The sequence below is a fragment of the Anoplolepis gracilipes genome, chromosome 3 (assembly GCF_047496725.1).
Source record: "Anoplolepis gracilipes chromosome 3, ASM4749672v1, whole genome shotgun sequence".
Lineage (NCBI taxonomy): Eukaryota > Metazoa > Arthropoda > Insecta > Hymenoptera > Formicidae > Anoplolepis > Anoplolepis gracilipes.
Window position 1 is genome coordinate 13,884,314 of NC_132972.1, and position 21,013 is coordinate 13,905,326.

Consider the following 21,013-nt stretch of genomic DNA (forward strand, 5'->3'; position numbering starts at 1 on the left):
CAAGATGAGATATAACGTGCTTTCTCTAAAAGAATTACAAGTTTTCTAAATGATTTACTGATATCACTAAATATGAATAATATAATTTTATAATATTCTCGTTTCAAATATATTGATTACTAAAAAATGTATTGAAGTATTTTAAGAGTCAAGTAAGATATTTTTAAAATAAATTATTTAATAAGAAATACTATTAGCACAGAGTATTACTTGTTTAATATATTTTTTTTAGATAGCAAAAATCTTCTTATAGAAACCAATTCAAAGTTCTATCATTATCATATGACAGAAACTTTGAATCTATTTTGCTTTGTTAATTTGATTTAATGGATTGAATTAACTCTCTTTTCATTTATAATATAATTAAAATATACGTATAGAGTAAGAAGGTTAAAATATGTGTAAAGGATAAGAAGATTCAAGAGATTCAAAAGTGGAACATCTGTGATGATAAAGCGTATCTACATATTATGAATTGCATTGCAACGTCTTTAGAATATCTAATATACGCGAGATAAGGAGCGTAGACAATTTGTGAAAAAATCCCGAGAAGTGAGTAATGTGTTTATACGCAGTTTGTCACGTTTGCATTTTTAAAAATACAGATTTCTCGTTTATATAAACGGGCAGAGAAATTGCAAGAGACTGTAATGGTTGCAGAGTGCGTAGCGAAGTGCATCCAATAATATTAAAAAAATAAGTTCAATAAATATAGTGTGAACAAAATGTTATGTTTCAGTACTTGGGTTATTAATCTGTTGATTTTGTTTCAAACAACTTTAGCACAGGTAACGTAAACTTGCAATATAATATTAACTGATTTTAAGTATTATAAAATACTTAAAAAAATTCTGACACATTTAGTGTCGTGCGTGTGGGCACTCATAAAATATATTTGATGAATTAATTTAATAAGTATCTCTCTCTTCAATATTGGTTATGTATTACAAATACTATTACAAGCTCATTGTGACTTGTAATAATAAAGTTTAGATACTTTTTGGAAAAATAATTATTCATGATATGCATTATTCAGGGTGTCTACTCAAATCTTGTAAAAAAGATTTCCTGAAAGATCTCTAATTTTCCAAATGTTTTTGTTCAAAATTCCAAATCAAAAGAATATTTTCAAGATTTTTTAACGCTACTTTTTCTATAAATAAATTTTTTTATTATGTTTTCTAACGTTTTTCATTTATATGAAGGAAAAACATAGAGCCTCTTAAGTTTCAATTTCTAGATTTTTAAATATACTTAAAAAAACTTTCAGAAGATAACTTTCATAAAATGACAATTTTCATTTACATAAAATTTTCATTTTTGAAATTACAAAAAAATATGTACCTCATATTCAATATTATATATGTTAAAACATTAAATATACATATAAATACGTAATCTCATTTACGTTTTAGGCGATAATTTGTATAATTTATTCTAACAATTTTACGCGTAGAACTTTTTGTAGAACAGGATTCTCAATAAATATTTTAATGTACAAGTACGATTATGTAGTCTTGTAGAATAAATTATACAAATTATCGCCTAAATCGTAAATGAGATTTCGTGTTTATATGTATATTTAATGTCTTAACATATATAATATTGAAGTCCTTTTAAGTATATTTAAAAATTGTTAACAATAGAACAAATACATATTTTATTATCTTTATAATATGTACATACAGAAAGGATCATTAATACGTTTACACATGATTTTATGTACATATTGGAACACCTATATACAAAATGTATAAATACATATATTGATATATGTATAAATTCATTTGTAAAGGTATCTTCTGTACATATGCACGATTAATTTATTATAGACAAGCGGAGATACGAGCATGTCACCTCGATATTTATATGTTTAGCATCTCAGACGATTTAATTTGTTTAATTAATATTCTAATTATTTTTATGCATAGGATTTTTTGTAGAACTATTGTAGAATTTTCAAGTGCTTAAAATCTGGTAAGAAATGCTAAAAAAATTGTCTCAGTTTGCCCCGAGTCATTTTTTTTTTGTTTAATAGTCAGAATTATTGTTTTTTTATTTAATAGACAGAATTATTTGTTTAATCTATTAAGAGCTCTAAAACTATTAAAAATAAAACCAGAACTTTAAATAATTAATAAGTTTCCACAAAATGAGATATTTCACACATATGGCTGACTGTTTACAATATGAAAGAAAAATTATTAAAAAGAATTTTCGAAAAAATTCTCAACAAATTAATATAATAATAAGTTCTGAATCCCAACAAAATTCCATGAGACTTTCCTGATTTTTTCAGATACGAAAGAAATTCCTAAGAATTCCAGATTTTCCATATTTGCTTAGACACCCTGTTATTTTTTGTCATAAAAACGTTTCCCTATAATTAGATATATTTTTATACCACATTTTATTCTTATTACTAAAAGCTAAATGAGAACTTATATATAATATAAATTTTGTCTATCAGATTGTAATCCTCCATTTAAATTCTGGTATCACAAATATCTACAATCAACTAATTTGTAAAACTTTTGTATAATTTAATTTCATTTAAATGAGATAAATGTATTTTAGTAGCTTTATAATATTGTTTCTATAACAATTATTATGATTGATAAAATTAAGGCATATATATAAAAACGTATTTTATATATGTACATATACATATATATATTTCGTAGAAACTAAATTATATAAAGTTTTAAAAATAAGTTGATTGAAGATATTTGTGATACTAGAATTTAAATGGATGACGTCAATTTGATGAACAAAATTTACACTATATGTAAGTTCTCATTATATATATACATATATTATTTAGGATTCAGTGTGGCTTGACAAGTTACATCATAATGTTTCATACGATCGTGTTAACACTTCACGGACTGGAAGATTTGGCTTTGACTTTTTAGAAAATTTACGTCAAAGTTTTTGTAACTCGTCTTGCACTTCTGCCGATAGCATGCCATATATAGTAAATTTCCTGTGTGCTGTCAAATGTCCCGAATTGTATTTACCACATCGTTCGACTACACCAAAAACACCGATATCAACAATAACTTCAGGTTCTTCAACAATCACTACAACAGGTATAAAAGAAATAATAATAGAAATAAATATCTTGTTATATTGAAAAGAATTCTTAAATATAGTAATTGTTCATAATTATTTATCTCTTAAAAATATAAGAGAGAGTCAAATAACTATTTGTTTTTTCATTTTATTTTGATTTATTTTAATTGTTATATCTCCATTAAACCTATGTTAAATATTACGCAATTTTTTAAATAATTTTAATAACTAAATTCTTCTATTATGTATATGTATTACATGAGATTATAGTTTAAAAACAAATAAATAATTACTAATACAGGATAAGTTAATCAAATTTTTTTCGAACAATTTCTTCAAAGTCAAAATTATCTCTAGTGATTCTGTCTAACAAGTCTACCTAATAAGTCAAATAAGTTTATCTAATAATTTTAGTGTTACATGCAATATGTTCATATTTATGTTATTGCAATCGAAAATCTATATTTAATTGTAGATTTTACATGTAAACATAAGTTTATGATAATTAAATTAAAATTCTTTTTTTTATAATTGATAATAATAAGAGAATAATAATTAAGTTAAAAAAACGAAAGCTTAATTAATTATTGTTAATCAATCGTAATAACATCAGCTGTAACAGCGGCAATGACAACAAAAACTGAAACACCATCAACTAAATTAACTACAACTATTACACCTGGATCGCCAATGACCAGTTCATCTGAATCTACAAGCATGTCATCTACAAGTAAAGTGAAGCATTTATTAGTTCTGATTCAATTTAATGTTCTTATTGATTATAATAATAAACTATTTATATTTATATAATAAACTTATCGATTACAAAATCAAATTTTTTAGCAGTACTTATAAAATACTTAATATAATAAAATTTATAGTATAATAATAGCAAAATCAAAACAATAACTTAAAAAATTAATTTAATAAAATTATTAATAAAATTAAGTAATGTTAATACAATAATTAAGTTACAAAAACGAAAGCTTAATTAATTATTATTGTTAATCAATCGTAATAATATTAACTGTAACAGCAGCAATGACAACAAAAACTGAAACACCATCAACTAAATTGACAACACCTATTACACCTGGACCGCAAATGACCAGTTCATCTGAATCTACAAGCATGTCACCTACACGTAAGATGAAGGATTTATTAGTTCTGCCTCAATTTAATGTTCTTATTGATTATAATAATAAACTATTTATATTTATATTTATATAATAAACTTATCGATTACAAAATCAAATTTTTTAGCAGTACTTATAAAATACTTAATATAATAAAATTTATAGTATAATAGTAGCAAAATCAGAACAATAACTTAAAAAATTATTAATGAAATTAAGTAATGTTAACACAATAATTAAGTTACAAAAACGAAAGCTTAATTAATTATTATTGTTAATCAATCATAATAATATCAACTGTAACAGCGATGACATCAACTATGACAACTTAAGCGCAAACGACCAGTTCATCTGACTCTACAAGCGTGTTATCTACGAGTAAGTCAAATGCTCTATGACTACTAAATCACCTGTAAATGGATCATCTGTAAGCACACCAGGCCAAGTGAATCAACTATAACTGCTTTACCCATGGGATTATCTGGAAACAGGTCATTCACAACTCTTTCACCTATGGAATTATCTAAAAGCAACTCATCTACAACTACTTCACCCATAGAAATATCTGGAAGCAGCTCATTTACAACTCCTTTATCTATGGAATAAATAATAAAACAATAATGATATAGATAAATTTGATGGGATATACATATAAATTCAGTAATATACTAACAACAAATATCTATACAACATAATTAATAACAAATGTATTAATATTTGTACATTAACATAAAATTATCTCCTAAAAAAAATATATAGTGTTCAAATTATTTTATACGATTTTTATATATTCAACGTGTTGTATTTATCCAGAGTTTAATATTTGAACAAACATTTCTTCATTTCCAGTCTCTCAAGATGATTAATAAGCACTGCAATTTTGTATTATTTAATTGTGTGATGAAGTATTTATTACCTTTGAATTTTAACAAATATTTTTCATAATGATTAAATAATAAATAATATGAAAATACGATTAATTGTGTATGAATATGTTCATACTTTATACAAGAGATGTCGTAGTATACAATATCTTCGGAGATTGCATTAATTTATTCTATCAGTATAAGATCACTGTTATAGAACGTTGATAAGAACGATACTGACATTGTCAGCGTGTTATTTTTAACATTTCTTGCAGTTGATAATATTCAATAAGATCTTAGATAACAATAATTATTATTTTTATCTTTTAAAATATATTTATATTTATTCTAAATATTTAGATATAATATATGTATTTAACATATAATATTTCTAATTAAAAAATATCTAATAAATAAAATTATATGAAAAAAGATTTTAAAATAATTTTAACAAATAATATTATTTTACATGTATGAATATATACATACGTTTTTTCTGATTTTTCTATTTTTAAATTTACACGCATACATAATAAAAATAAATATAATAAAAATTAGTATAATAATAGCAGAATTAGAGCAATAACTTAAATTATTAATGAAATTAAGTAATGTTAATACAATTATTAAGTTAAAAAAACGAAAGCTTAATTAAGTATTGTTACATCGTCATGAAACTTTTGAAGATTATCAACTTTTTTGTATATTTCGCGATATTTTATCAAAAAAATGTTAATTCAAAGGATAATTTTATTTAAAAACTATTCTTTTCTTACATTTAATAGAAAATTATTTGAAATTTAAATTTTTTAATACAAGACTTTATCATTTATAAATTGTAAACATTTCTTTCTTTATGAATTCGATTTACACACATTTAAATTTACATAAATTATTCACAAATTAAAAATTATTCAATATGTTAAATTTATCATAAAATGAATCATTAAAATTAAATATGACAATATCGGAAAAGGAAGAGCGAAAGTCATCAATGTAGAAAATAAGACCTTGCTCTCGTTGTGAAAGTAATGTCGGGCACCCTATTACGAGAAGCTTACGTCCTCTCACTTTCTGCGTGTACACACAATGAACTGTTGGCGAATTGCAACAAATGTGCAATTTAACGCCGTAAAAGACAAGCCCTATTAACACATAACGTTCGTACAATGAAAACATGTAACATTTTCACCTTCTTAAGACCTTTTAAAGACAACTAAAAAAATTCTTGTTTTTATGCTGTTGAATTATATACAATGCACATTCATTAAGCAATATATTTAATTTTTCTCATTTATCTACTTATTATTAGATACTAAATGATGATAAGCTCGCATAGATATATACGACTATTTATATTATTTAGACATTTCTTTTCAAAAAGGAACATTTTTATTACATAATTAATGATTATGAACTATTAGATTATCTTTTATTGACAATAAAATCATTTAATCAACATACCTAATTTAGCAATTCAATTTTATTTTTAAAATCTAACGTGCTTCTATTAATTTATTATTATTAATTACTAAATTAATAAAAAGTATATCAATACAATATAAGTAATCAAGTAATTTAAAAAGTAATTTTTCTCAATAATAATTCTATTCAATAAATAATGATTCTTTATAATTGTCCTATTTAATTTTAATTAATATCTAACACTAATTATGAAAAATGCTGTCTTGAAAAAATTATATAAATAATAGTTTATACATAAATTGTTTTATTTAACACAAAACTATTATGTACTTTAATAATAAATTTAGTTAAATGAGAAAAATGGAATGTTTAATAGAATTATTGCAGGCGCTAAAATGTCCTAAAACTTTACAATTAATCAATCTTCGATTACGCTATGAGTCACTGAGAAATGAGCTCTTACGTGCAGAGCAACCAGGATACAATAATGCGGGATACAGACCAGTCTCGACTTAAGTGAATCACGACGATCGGCATGCGAAAGAATGGGAATACTGGGGTATAATACAATACACTGGTAAAGTTTAACTGATATTGTCTGAAGCAGAATATTATCTAAAGAATAAAAATATGATTATAATTTAATTAAAGATTATAAAATTAATACTAATAATGACGAATATACTTGATGCATATTATATTTTTGAAAAAACAATACTTTGCTATAATTTAGCAGGCTGATGATATAAACTGCACGTTGGAGCAAGATATTTATAATTTATACAATTTAATTAATCAGAGTTCGCAATTATATATTTAAGTTAAATGAAAATTAGGTCGAATACGTAAAAAGCACATGGATCACAAATATCTCGTTTGTTTTTATCTCGTTCACTAATTCTGTATCTAATGTCTCGACATGACTAATCATTCTTTTACTATTGTCTGTGTCACGTTTGGGATTTACTTGAGACAAATGGTCTAGGTATTTAGATTTTTATCGATCAATACGCGGATAAATGTGTTCCGTTTCCTTTCCTTCAGCCGGAAACGTGCGAGAGAAAGCTTCAATGAAGAATTGCGTGTGAAAGTGTTCACGGTACGATCTGAAAATATTGGCTGACTATGCAAGATTTCGTGAATGTACGAATTAAATAGTCGGATTAAATATGGGCCTAAAGTGTCCGTATCACCCGACAGAGAAAAGAAATTTTTAGTTCGTCAATTGATCCGATTCGAGTATAATAAAATTTAATTTTAATTATAACAAAAAATCAATATAATATTAATATAAACTTTCTTAAATTAAATATTATTTTAAAAAATTAGTTTCAATATTTTAAAATATATTTAAAAAATTGTACGTGCTTTATAATTGCAATAAAATATTGCGATAATCAATGTATATTAAATGTATAATTAGTACATTATTTAAAAATTAATAGTATTATTATTAATTTGAAGATATTTGCTGTGTTCGTAATTTAGACAAGATACATACGAGACAAATGTGAGATCGCTAGAAGACAGAGGGAAAAATCGATTTCCTACTTTTTTTTTTCTCTGTTCTATCTCTTTATCTATTTATATATTTATCTTTTCTTTCTTCGGTCTGAATTAGATTAATGCACGTATCTATGATCTCCGCAACAAACACGCGCGTAATTCTATTCATCTGACTAGGGAAAACAAGATTCCCTCGTAGAAGCGGGATCGCACATAAGTAACATCAAGATGCAAGATTGCGCAGAGCACATGCGACGACGGACGAAGCGAAAGTCGATTCTTGCATACGAGTCAGAATGTGGTTCTCGACGCAGCTTGATCAGGGTCGGTCAGCCGGCATACCCGTCGATCAGAGAGGCTCGGATTAGATTGCGCGAAATTAACAGGAATGGACGTCACGAACAAAGCATTTTTTATAATGTAGCAAAGAAAATTACTGTAAAATTATATAAATTTCTGTGACAACACATCGTTCGATTGCAAAATTTATTTGTCGGAGAACATTCATATTTTGCTATTATAAGATAGGTAGCGATTGATAAGTGTCCAAGTTTCTGACATTTTCTGCATTATAAGGATGTATGATTAATTATGTAATTGCGTAATTAATCAGGTATACCTGGTTGTAATTCATCTTTAGTATTATTTTAAAAAGAAGATGAATATTTCACATGTTATTCTCTGTATTAGGCAATACAATTATTTATATTGCACGATGCTATACTTTGACTGCAATCATATGATGAACGTAATTAATATTTTCGCGCTTCCACGAAACGATCTTTAAAATTCTATGTTGATAATATATTCAATATTTTATGTAATTATAATAAGATAGTGCATCTCTAAAGTATACAAAATAAGATTTCACTAATATTTTAATTGATTGATTTTCAAAAAGAGTGGATTTTGCAAAAGGACTGATTTATATGTTGCCAGTTAATTAATAATTTATATTGATTCAAGCTGATGTCAAGAGAGGATGAAAGGTATCTCATTTTCAGATAGTTCACATAACTATTGTGAGAAATAATAGAAAAGTTATTACATCGAACAATAGGAAATTGTTTATATAAAACCGATTTTAAAGTAGTGTGAGATTAGATCATGTAGAATTAACAGGAACAACATAATATACGGTTCGCTAGCGATGAGAAAAAAATAATAAGAAGATGCGTGCGATAACTATCTGCTTTTATTTAATGTATCGTGTTCAAATGCATCGATATTTCTGGTTTCCAATTAATTTCGGTGTAATTTTGGTTTCTTTCCATCGCGCGGAGTGCTAAGAAACATTTCACAGTGGCATTCGTAAAGCAATTCGTACATAATATTATGTAATACAGTATATGTACCCAGTGATTGTCTAATAATATGTATATTCTCTGGTCACATTCATACATTTCGTAAACATATGTGTTGTTATATAATATCGATTTCACGGACGACTCGTGGGAATAAAAGCTACTGTCATAGTTGCCTCAACTGTTTAAGCACGCATTATGTACTATTGCGTCATGTTATGACAGTATCTGAACACTGTAAATTCACCGCAAAAAAGTGTGATAAGAAAAGAAAGTATCCGCAAAATTTTAGATCGTTTGATCATACAAATTTTTTATGAATTAAATTATTTCTCTTTTAAAAATTGATGCAAGTTCTTTTCTTGAGAATAAATTAAGTTAAAGTACAAAATATATTTGTATTATTTTTCTCTGATATAGATGTAAGACAGATCATAGCAATACGATATACCCTAGTAGTGTCACTTTTATTAAAATTATGTGAGTTTAGAGGATTAGAGACGCTCTAACACCTTTTCCCAGCACTATCCTTGCGTTTCACCGTGAAACATTTCACTTTTCCGCGTCTGCATACTTTCGAGACGTTATCTGCAACTTTTTTGTCCCTATTAGCATACGTTAGAATAAGTTACTACTCTTGCATACGCAAGAGAGTAAACGCTGTAGGCGGTATTCCACATTTCTAAGCATCGTTACATTATACCCTCCGCTTTGCGCGAGATTTACATAACTGTAATAAACCGCTGTCTCTGGGAAGAGTATGTAATTATCTAACATCGTCGATTTAAGCGTGCGTAAGTACAGGGATGATATCAATTCTTTTCGTTTCGATATAATAATAATAAATTTTCAACCCGAAATATGTGTACATATGTATGACGATTTTGTTAAATTGCATTATTATAATAGAGCTATTAATAGTAATTCTAGCAAAAAAGTTAAATATTGCAATATAATACTAAAATATATAATATATAATCTTGTATAAATAAGCAAAATTTCACTTAACAATACTAATTTTGTCAATATTATGATAATTTCATCCAGTAGATAATTAACTTTTTAAAAATAATTCGTTGGAGCTCTAAAAAATTTATTAGTCACTGATATTAGAAGGTAATGTAAATTTTTACATATATTATACACATGTATATATATTTAAAAAGATAATGCTTATAATATATTTAATATATTTAAAAAGATAATAGTTATAATATATTTCAATTAAATATTAAAAGTAGAAAAACAGTCTCATTGTCAGAATAGCACTGCAATAAAATAATGTGTTAAAAATGTCTTATTTTTTAAGATGAAAATATTGAATTCAATCATTAATTATGTTTAAATATAATACATATTTCGTCATCAAGATAACTAAAAAAAAAAGAAAATCTTAATAATATAATTCTCTTTATATATAAGACATATTTAATACTAAAATTTTTATGACGTGAAGAAATATAAGAAATGACATCAATAAAACGTTAAATTATCTTTGCAACTGAATCTTCATGCTTCGCGTTACATTTTTTTACTTTCGTAACCGTAGAAAATTATGAAGAAATATTTCTTTTTATTTCTTTGATTAGCACTTTTTTATAATTCTCTCGCTGAGACGAGATTAAGTAGAAATTATAGTCACAATGTGTATGAAAAGTATAAAAATATTATTACAAATAAGAAAATTAATTTTAATAAACATAACATTTTATCGCATTCTTATTCATGTATCAATCAATATTTTCTTAATAATACATACATATTATAAGTACAAATTACGCAAGAATAAAATGCATTATATATTTTAGTAATACATAATAAGTTATCTCTGATCAATGAAAAGAGAACAAGTGACTTAATAAACTTAATATGTTAAATTTTTTAAAATAAATGATATGTAAAAGAATAATAAATAATATTACTATATAAATATCATTTTTCAACTTTATCTGACAAACCGTTTCACAAGAACATATATCTTCTAAAAATTACGTCATATCATTCTTTACTGCTGTGTTGCGTGTAATGTATTAAACGCGTGTAATCACACACAGTAGTGACTATAAAGTATTCGATAATAAATTAAAAATCACAAGAAGATGAGATTTCGTGAGACCATAACGACTTGCAATCGCGATTGCGTCTGAATTTGCAATGATCTGAAACTGGATAGCTTTGAGTAAGTAACACGCAGATCCGGAGTCACGAAAGCAAGGAAAAAAGTCGTGGAAGGAGAGAATTATTATTCGGATTGTAATCGCGAGGAATGCCAAGGTTTTACCCTTTTCGCACTTACAGCAGAATGCCCCGGGGTTAGCACTCTTTTTCTCCCTCACAAAACAGCTTGGGTCCTCATGAGCAATTCGACATATAGGTCAAATATCAATATTGTAACTGCGATTGTGCAATAGGTAGGCGTATTTCGAATAAGAATCACTCACGCTATCATACAGATTATCTTTTCAACGTGGCTGTGTCTCAATAAATGTGCATATTAATATTTTTACATCAATCATAATTTTTGATTACATAGTAACTCAGAATAAAAAAAAGATATTAAACATATTTTCCGGGCCGATTAAATTTACCTTTGTTTTTAAAAATATATATTTATAAAATCAAATTAAAAGTAGTATAGATTTAAAATATATAAAATATCAAAAAAATATTACAGAATTATATATTTTGTTATTAAATTGTATAAAGCAATTTTATATAAAATATTTTCTTCTCTATTGTTGGAAATACATTGTAAATTATAAGATCATATTTATATTTCTCTCAAATAAAGAAATAAATAATCTTTTGCTTAATGACTGATGCACGTTGGCTTAAAACTGATATACAACACTCACGCTGGACATGATAGCTGTCATTTGGATGGCATAATCGTCTGAATTAATTTAAGTGGATGAGAGCTCCAAGAGAGCGAGAAAATTTCACCGTAAGTTAAATCTGTCACTCTTTTTGTCAAGCAGCATCGTTTTACATGTGATAACATCTTAATTGCCCGCCCTCATCTTCTGTAACCGTCACGTAGTTTAATGACCAATAAACACGAATACTCAACATGTGCAAGTAACGATTTAAGTTGAAATATTTGCGAAGATTTTTATAATACAATTTATGGTCACGCGACACAAATAATGCAAAGTTTTCTTTGGTGCATTATGTCATCGAGGACGTATATAGCATCAATATGCATTAATTATATCCAATTAAAGTTTATGAATATCTTATTGCTTAATTTATTGAATGTATATATAGTTATTAAACTCATGTTTGTTTTACAAGCCGTATTGTATATTTAAAAAAATGAAATACATTTGTTTATAAATAAAAAATACATACGTCAACGATTATCAGATCAGATATCGATCGAGATAAAAATATTAAACACGCGACATATAAGACTTTCTCTTATATTACGTATTAAAAGTAGAAGATTCATATAATTTCATATTACCTATTATATCTAACATTACCTAAGTTACAGCATCGAATATACATATGCATATACGTTTTAGACGGTCGCATTTATATCGCTGCTCTAAATGCACTGAACGTATATGCAAATCTAGTGTTCACTCGTGCGTAAGATTCGTTCAGCTCCATGTATCTATGAACGGTTATTTATTTATGTAAGTATGCGCGCTTAATAGCTATGGTCAATTATGGTTAGAATATCTATAGTGATATAGTGTATGTTGTGAGTTTTTTAATCATTTAATCGTTTGTTGTTAAGAACTTGAAACTAGTATATTAATTTATTTTACTTTTTATATATATTCTATATTTAATTGCCAATAATAATATCGACAATTTGCATACTCGGCTTGTGATACAAGCATAAAAAAAACTATAAGCAAATAACAATGAAGTTTTTAGAATGCGAAAAATATTTAGATAGTTTATCTTTAAAAAAGCATATATATCTATAAGACGCATTTTACAAATAATATATTTACAAGTTTAAAATCTTTCATCCATAAAATTTTATAAAACTTTAAAAAAAAGTATTATCTATGAAACAGTTTTTGGAGAGTTTTAATATAAAAATTAGACAATAAGAAATATATTAGTTCTCATATTAACATATAATTAATATATTTTAATAATATATTAGTTAATAAATTTCTTTTCTAATATTTATATTTATATTAAATTCTCTATTTATAATGACATAGAATATATATATATATATATATATATATATATATATATATATATATATATATATAAAATCACTTGGAAATAAACACATAAACACTAGTGTATTTTATTTTAATTTGCCACATCAGCGAGTAAAAATATTTTAAAATTAAATTTCCATTAGCTTCAAGTGTCAAGATATTTTGATATCGTCTTTATTATCTACCAATACCTACTTCAATCATTGTGCTTGCGTTATATCATTGTCCCGGATTCAAGTATTCTTACCAACGAACATGTTATCGTTTATGTACGTAATGATAATGTCTATACTGGTCAAACCTGTTTAAAAAAAAATCTGTGGGGGGAATTTCCGGCGCCGCCTTGACTGATACCAAGGATACATTTCACCAGTTGGCCCACTGTCGAAAGATGAATTATACGTGATTAACTTCGACAGGTTTGAGAAAAAGATGACGATATACCGACGGCACACCCACACACACACGTTATATTATAATGTTCAAAATAAGAACAAATATTCTCAAGTATAAAATATTAGAAAAATATTTTCAAATGACTCTTACTTAAATAATCAGCTATTATATTATTAATTCTCCTCATTTTTCTTTATAGTAAGATTCATAAAATCAAGCAATAATTATAATATAACACCCACACCCACACGTTATATTATAATGTTCAAAATAAGAACAAATATTCTCAAGTATAAAATATTAGAAAAATATTTTCAAATGACTCTTACTTAAATAATCAGCTATTATATTATTAATTCTCCTCATTTTTCTTTATAGTAAGATTCATAAAATCAAGCAATAATTATAATATAAATTATTATATTATTAAAGAGATTAATTTCGAATTATGTCTCGTAAATATTTGTAGAGTGTGTATTAATATATATATTTTTTACTTTTTTAAATTTTAATTAACTATTTACATTACATTATACCAACAGCAATTCCTGATTTCAAAATCGGTGATATTATTTAGTTTATAATAACAGAGAAGAATTAATATTAGAATTTGTGCATATTTAGATTTACATTAACTATATTAAAACAATCATTTACAAAATTAATACGTGAATAAATAAAAAAATAAATAATTTTATATATCGATTATGGAATTGACTTGTTTTGCACAGCTTTCGCGTTTCTTTAATATACTAAATTTTATATAATCTCATCAAAATATTTACATTAAATATTTATTTGAAAGAGAAAGATAGAAACAGAGAGAAATCTGATGCCTGGGCAATATGATGTCTTTTTAGTTTTAGTAATATAGTACAATTCACACAAACATGCATATTGTATATAGATAACCTGCAATATAAATTTTAGTAGATACAAATTAATAAGGTGTATTAATTTTTGCAAAATTTTCAGAAGTTTTGAGATTTTTTAAAAAGAAACTTCTTTTAAAAGTTTAGAAATCTTTGCTTTGTCTGTCAATGTTTGATTAAATAAACATTTTACGTAATGCTTTATTAATTTATTTTCTGCGTTTATATATACATGTCATAATCATAACAGGATAAATTTCATATGTATCCAGACTATGCATATGTATATATATAGTGAAACTTTCGACTCACTTCGAAATGATTGATCAAAATCAAATCAACGAAATATGGCCTCGGGCGACAATAACGTTACTCAATGATGAATAATTTATCGTTCTATGATCCTCCTTGATGCGAGCCTCAATAAAGTTAGTACCGTTTTATAAAAGCCTTCTTTGTCGTACAAATTTTATGCTTCGTTTTGTTATACGTTTGTGTAAATAACTATTTCAGCTTCACTTTTCATCATTTAATATATATTTTCGCAGATACGTTTAGATGATCTTTATAATAATTATAGTTAATAATTTAGAGAGTTTATGATATCAATGAGTTACACACACTATTTTCTATACAATCATGTCTAGATATTTGAAAGAGAATTTTTTTATTTATCTATATTTATTCACTTACTTATATTTATTTTCCTTTATTCAATACACACATCAATCAATTCTTCAAATGCGCATGAATCTAATAAAAATTTAATAATATATATATTTTTGTGTAACTATGCATATTTTTTTATGTAAATATTTTTATTTGTTTTTTTAATTTATGTTAATTTGATTAATTCATTTAGAAAAGTGCTAATTGCAAAAGTCTATATATATTAATATTCTTACATATATTTTTTTAATCTGTTATGTTATAATATTTGATAACAGCAATTTTTATATTAATAAAGAATTACTTAAATATAGTCTTGTCATTCAATTTATTTCTCTATGAAAATTTTAAATTATTTTAAAAAATAAGTATTTAATTTAAAATATTGTGATAAAAATCTTTCAAAAAAATTTCTAATTAGGATTTAGAAATATTTGTTATATCAATGCGTAAAACATTATAAACTTTTTTTTTCAAAAAATGTGGTAATGTATTCAAATAATAAAAATAACAAGGTGTGATAATTCAAAATGTGTTACGAAATGACGAATGACGTTGAGTGCACTGAAGGCAGACCGCGTTGTCTCATTCACGTGCCATCAGTATCTGTAACGTTTTCTTATTACCCGCAGATGAAATCGTAAAAATGAAGGCCAGAAAATTGCTCATACAGACCAAGAGAACACCTGACATGCCAAGTACTTCAAGCTGTTTGGTAACAAGATCGAGAATTGTGTGGAGTGTTCAAAGCAATTTTGTTTCGTGAGATTACGTGTGAGATGTTTCGCGATCAATGTAGAAATAAGTATGATTAAAAATGTACAGTGCTACAACAATAACATCTTGTCTGTAGAAAAAATGTATTACTTTTAACACGACTTTTAAAGATATTATAATACTGATATAATACAACAATGTATTTATTGACTCTTTACAAAGTAATAAATAAAAAATATATTTACGCAAACAATGATTTCAAAAAAAATTTAATTACTTTAAATTTATAATATATGCATTTAAATATCTACAAAATATCTTGTTAATATAAATAATATTTCCAAATATTACAATATTAATATTAATATTGTTAGAAGATTTCTTTAATAAAGTTTCAAAACTCTTCGACGTCTTTGTTTACTAGCAAAGAAAAAATAATTTTGTCGCTCTTTTAGCAATAGTAACTGTATATGTGCGTGTGCTAGTTTATATATATATATATATAATAAGAAAATTAGGCCAAGAAAAATTTTTACAGACAATTTCACTAAAATATCTTTTGCTTAAAATGTAACTATCTATTACTGCCGTCTGATGACGATAAAAAAAAGTGTACTTTCTCTGTCACACTGGAAAGCAAACAAATGATTCCCGATGTCACGAGGTCATAGATTGGACCATCATGTACTGTAAAATTAATATTCTATGCGTCATTTTGCATAAGTCTAAATATATTCAAGATTTTTATGGGAGAATTTTTAGTCATTAGATAAATTTAATTTATATAAAATAATAATAATTAATACTTGGAAACTACAAAAAACGCAATATAATTTTTCGTTTTTTGACACATTTTCAATGAGAAATTTTTTAAATATATTTATATTAACAAGATATTTTACATATATTTAAATTCACATATATTATAAATTTAAAGTAATTTTATTTTATTTCAAAATCATTGTTTGCGTAAATATATTTTTTATTTAATTATTTTTACTGTTTATTATTTGTATATACATTTATACTTTCTATCTATTCGTTATTTAATATTTTCTCAACATACAATAACACTTTTTAAGATATAAAAATCCCTCCGAAACAATCCTATTTAATATTAAATCCTAATGTCACGCAAACATAAATACAATTATTTAAAAACATAAATAATCTTTAACATAATTCAGAGTGACATTATTAACAGCTAACGTATTGTATATATGTATATATGTATATATATGCTAAAGTTCGAAATTGAAAATCGAAATATAAGACGCTGATTGTGTGAAGAGAGAAAAGACCACCTGAGAGTATCTCGTCACCCTGTGATCATGCAAATTCTCGCATACACGCCCGCGCGTGTTGGATGTTTAATAAAGTATGGCTTTCTGTCACTTAAATTACGGACTACATGTACACATTTTAATCAGAAATATATACACTGAATACTTAAATTTCTGATGATGCGGTTAACCTCGTTTTTATAAAACAAGATATAATAAAATAAAAAGGATTAAACTTTACTTCTAGTACAGAAATACGAAAAGAAATCACTCATAAAAGTTGCGACATTAATTATATAGTCACTAATACAACATGTGCAAAATATAATATGTACTCTGATATATTTCATTTGTATTATCTCTTCATTGTGATATTTGAAATAATAACATCAAATTATTAAAAATATATATGAAATAAAATATAAAATAAAATAAAGAAGAAATTTTAATGTTAATCAAATATTTTAATTTTTATTAAATTTATGTGATACTTAATTGTCTCGATACAAGTAGCTCACAAATATACATGTATTATGATTGAGAAAGATTTTATGCGATATATTTATGCAAACAGAACGTACACGCGCGGAACTAGTATTACACGGAAGACAGTGCAATAAACCTGTTCGTCTCCTTGAACTATAAGTGCAATTTTGTCACAAGTGCGAGCTTTCTTATTTTACTTTTTGTGACTATATGAAAGCATTTTTAAGCTCGCCAACGAATCTGACATTTTCGTCAGGCTTCGATGCATATCGAAATATACCAACGATATTATGTAAAAACAAGTTTGTCGAATTAAAGGATATCGCATTAAACTTTACAACCCGTTCCACATCCATACATTATTCACGCGTGCGAGAAGAGTCAACGCACCGTGTAAATTCCCTCAAGAAGGTGTGTGGTTCTCACTTATTATTCGCGGGAATGCTACAGTTGCGTCAATCATTTAATTGTTCTCTCTATCTCGTTATAAGAACATGAATCTGTTTGTCTAGCATACTAATGATTTCATCCAAATGCTTTTGTTTAGATACGTTTATTCCTTTTTCCATCAGCGGACTATCAATCTTGCAATTAGAACATAACAATTACAAATTAAGATTTTCACGAATTCAATCAAGCGATTAAGTAAAAATTCATGATGGAAGTTTGTTACGTTATCTTGAAATAAACACATGAATATATTTGCATATATTAAACAATTAATATGTATACAAAATAATTTGTAAAATTATAATAAATGAAAAGAATATTTTTTATTAAATTTGTGAGTAATTTTTCTTTTAATTTATGTGTTTATTTGAGATTTAATTATATAATAGATAATAATATTGGAAATTAAAGATTTAATCAAGTAAAATTTCAGAAAAAGATTCAATTAAATTTAAATTTAAATTAAACTAACAATAAAACTGAAACATATTACATTTTTCATCAGAATTTTAATACTTAAAAAGAAAAAAAAATAGTTATAATAATGACTATTATTCTAGTGTCATTTCACGAAATATAATAAATAGTTTCTAAGACATTGCTCTATGAAAAATGTTCTACGTTCGATTTCTTGTTTACTATCGTTTATTCGTATGTGCGTGTATATATATGACCGAAAGGACATTAGTTAACGTTCTGATTGAATTATTTATTCGCGGGCGAGGTCACGGGAAACGAGATATTAAATCAGGAAAAGGAAACTGCAGTTCTCTGTATACAATTTTCTCATACTATTAGGGCAATTCAATTCTATATTATTTCAAGACTCAATTATATATAATTGATCCCTTTGCACAATATACAATTTATCGTATAAGTTTAATTAATAAGCGCTATAGTGTATGGTGTCCATTTCAAAACATATCTCGTCGCTTCATTTACTTTTACCATATTATTAGTAAACTGCGTAACATGTGTGGGTAAAGCATGTCCTAAGATCTGATTCAAAGAAAAATAATCTATAAAAGCAAATTATTTCAATCAACTTATAAATAGCTCATAAAAAATTTGAAAACGTCATTATGACTATAGAACTTGATATTTGCTTACAACATCGAATTAATTAAATTGTAGTATCTATATGAACTTATTAATTTTTGCACATGTTCGTTACTTTGTCTAACAAAGCATTATAAAAATTCACATTTTGTTAAATTTTGTATTTATTTTTATTTCGTATTCAATTTTTATCCTTATTATTACTTCGTATTAATGTTTATTAAATATTTTTACTTTGAAGTGTAATAATATTGTTCAAAAATGTTTTGTAATTCTCTATACTAACAAATATAAAGAAGATTTTGTGTATATACTCGAATATTAATAATAGAAAAGTCAATTTGATGGTAATTTATCGCAATCGGGAAGAATAATCATTTTTCGAGACTTGTTTGGTATTTTAAATGCTGAGAAATAAATTTTATAATCTATATATGCAGTATCATGAATTACTCGTGTATCAAATTGATGTTTTTTTGTGATAAACGATATATCTATAGCCATCTATACGTGTGCATGACGTCTCTTTATTATAGAATGAAGCTAGATATGTCGCCTCGGGCAATACGTTCTAAACATCTCTCTTTCGTAAGTCGTTAACTATCGTCCCGGAATGTGCTCTATATATAATGTCAAAATTTTTGGGTGGAAAAGAAAAGTGAAAGGTGAATTAAAAAAATAGATAAACAATTATATTTTATATTTTATATTTTATAAAGAATTTAAACTTTTATAAAGAAAAAAATATAACATAAAAAGTAATGGAATAACTTTTGTAAATCACATATTTATGTGTTAATTATTTATATTACTAATTTAATCATTAAATTTAAAAAATTACTTTTTTTAATTAAAAAATTTATAATTCTCGTTTGCTATATTAAATTATTAAATTATTTATTTAATTAATTAGAGTTCAATATAAGTAAAAATATTTTTATTTAATTAGACCTAATTTAAATATCTGACAAAAAACAATGAGCAAAAAATAGCGACTATATATAATAATGTAACTATTAAGCAAAATTTAATATTTTATATAAAAATTTTATATAAAAATTTAATAACCAAAAATATATTTTAATTATTTTTGTAATTAACATTTTGAAGTGCATTTTACAATAGCAATTAATTTAATTATTTTCTCTATTGTCGATGTTTATTAATAATAAAATACAAAACATGCAATAAATAATTGCAAATAGTATAAATTCTTGTCGTCAGAGTTACTGTCACAGTCTCTTATGGTATTTTAACTTCCACAATTAACCATCACAGAATAAGATTGATTTCAAGCCAGACAAAATGTGTAATTTACTTTTTCACTGTTGCGTTACCACGGTCTGCTGGTTGACAACCGAACATTATCGACCATCGCAATCAGAAATTTATAAAAAAAAATAAACAACCGCAACGAACTAATTACCACGTGATGTCGTGTGAACAAAATCTTGTGAATTATCGATTCCACGTTCGTGTTCTGCCAATACCAATCAAGTATGTGTACACAAATCAATTATGCAATCAATTATAGTATCTAACAGATTATATCTAGTACGACTTTCATAACTTATAT

At 25.4% G+C, this 21,013-nt stretch overlaps 1 protein-coding gene across 2 annotated transcripts; it reads left to right on the plus strand.

Moving 5' to 3' along the window:
- Positions 1-662: 662 nt before the first annotated feature.
- LOC140663886 (uncharacterized) lies at positions 663-4,869 on the plus strand. 2 transcript variants are annotated; one of them, XM_072888426.1, is made up of 5 exons: positions 663-788; positions 2,825-3,092; positions 3,689-3,805; positions 4,112-4,219; positions 4,518-4,869. In XM_072888426.1, exons 1-5 carry the CDS (start codon positions 726-728, stop codon positions 4,541-4,543), a joined length of 582 nt encoding a protein of 193 aa, XP_072744527.1. In that variant the 5' UTR covers positions 663-725; the 3' UTR covers positions 4,544-4,869. The 2 variants fall into 2 exon arrangements, with proteins under 2 accessions (XP_072744527.1, XP_072744529.1); XM_072888428.1 differs by having other exon boundaries at positions 4,115-4,219; positions 4,518-4,868.
- Positions 4,870-21,013: the final 16,144 nt, after the last annotated feature.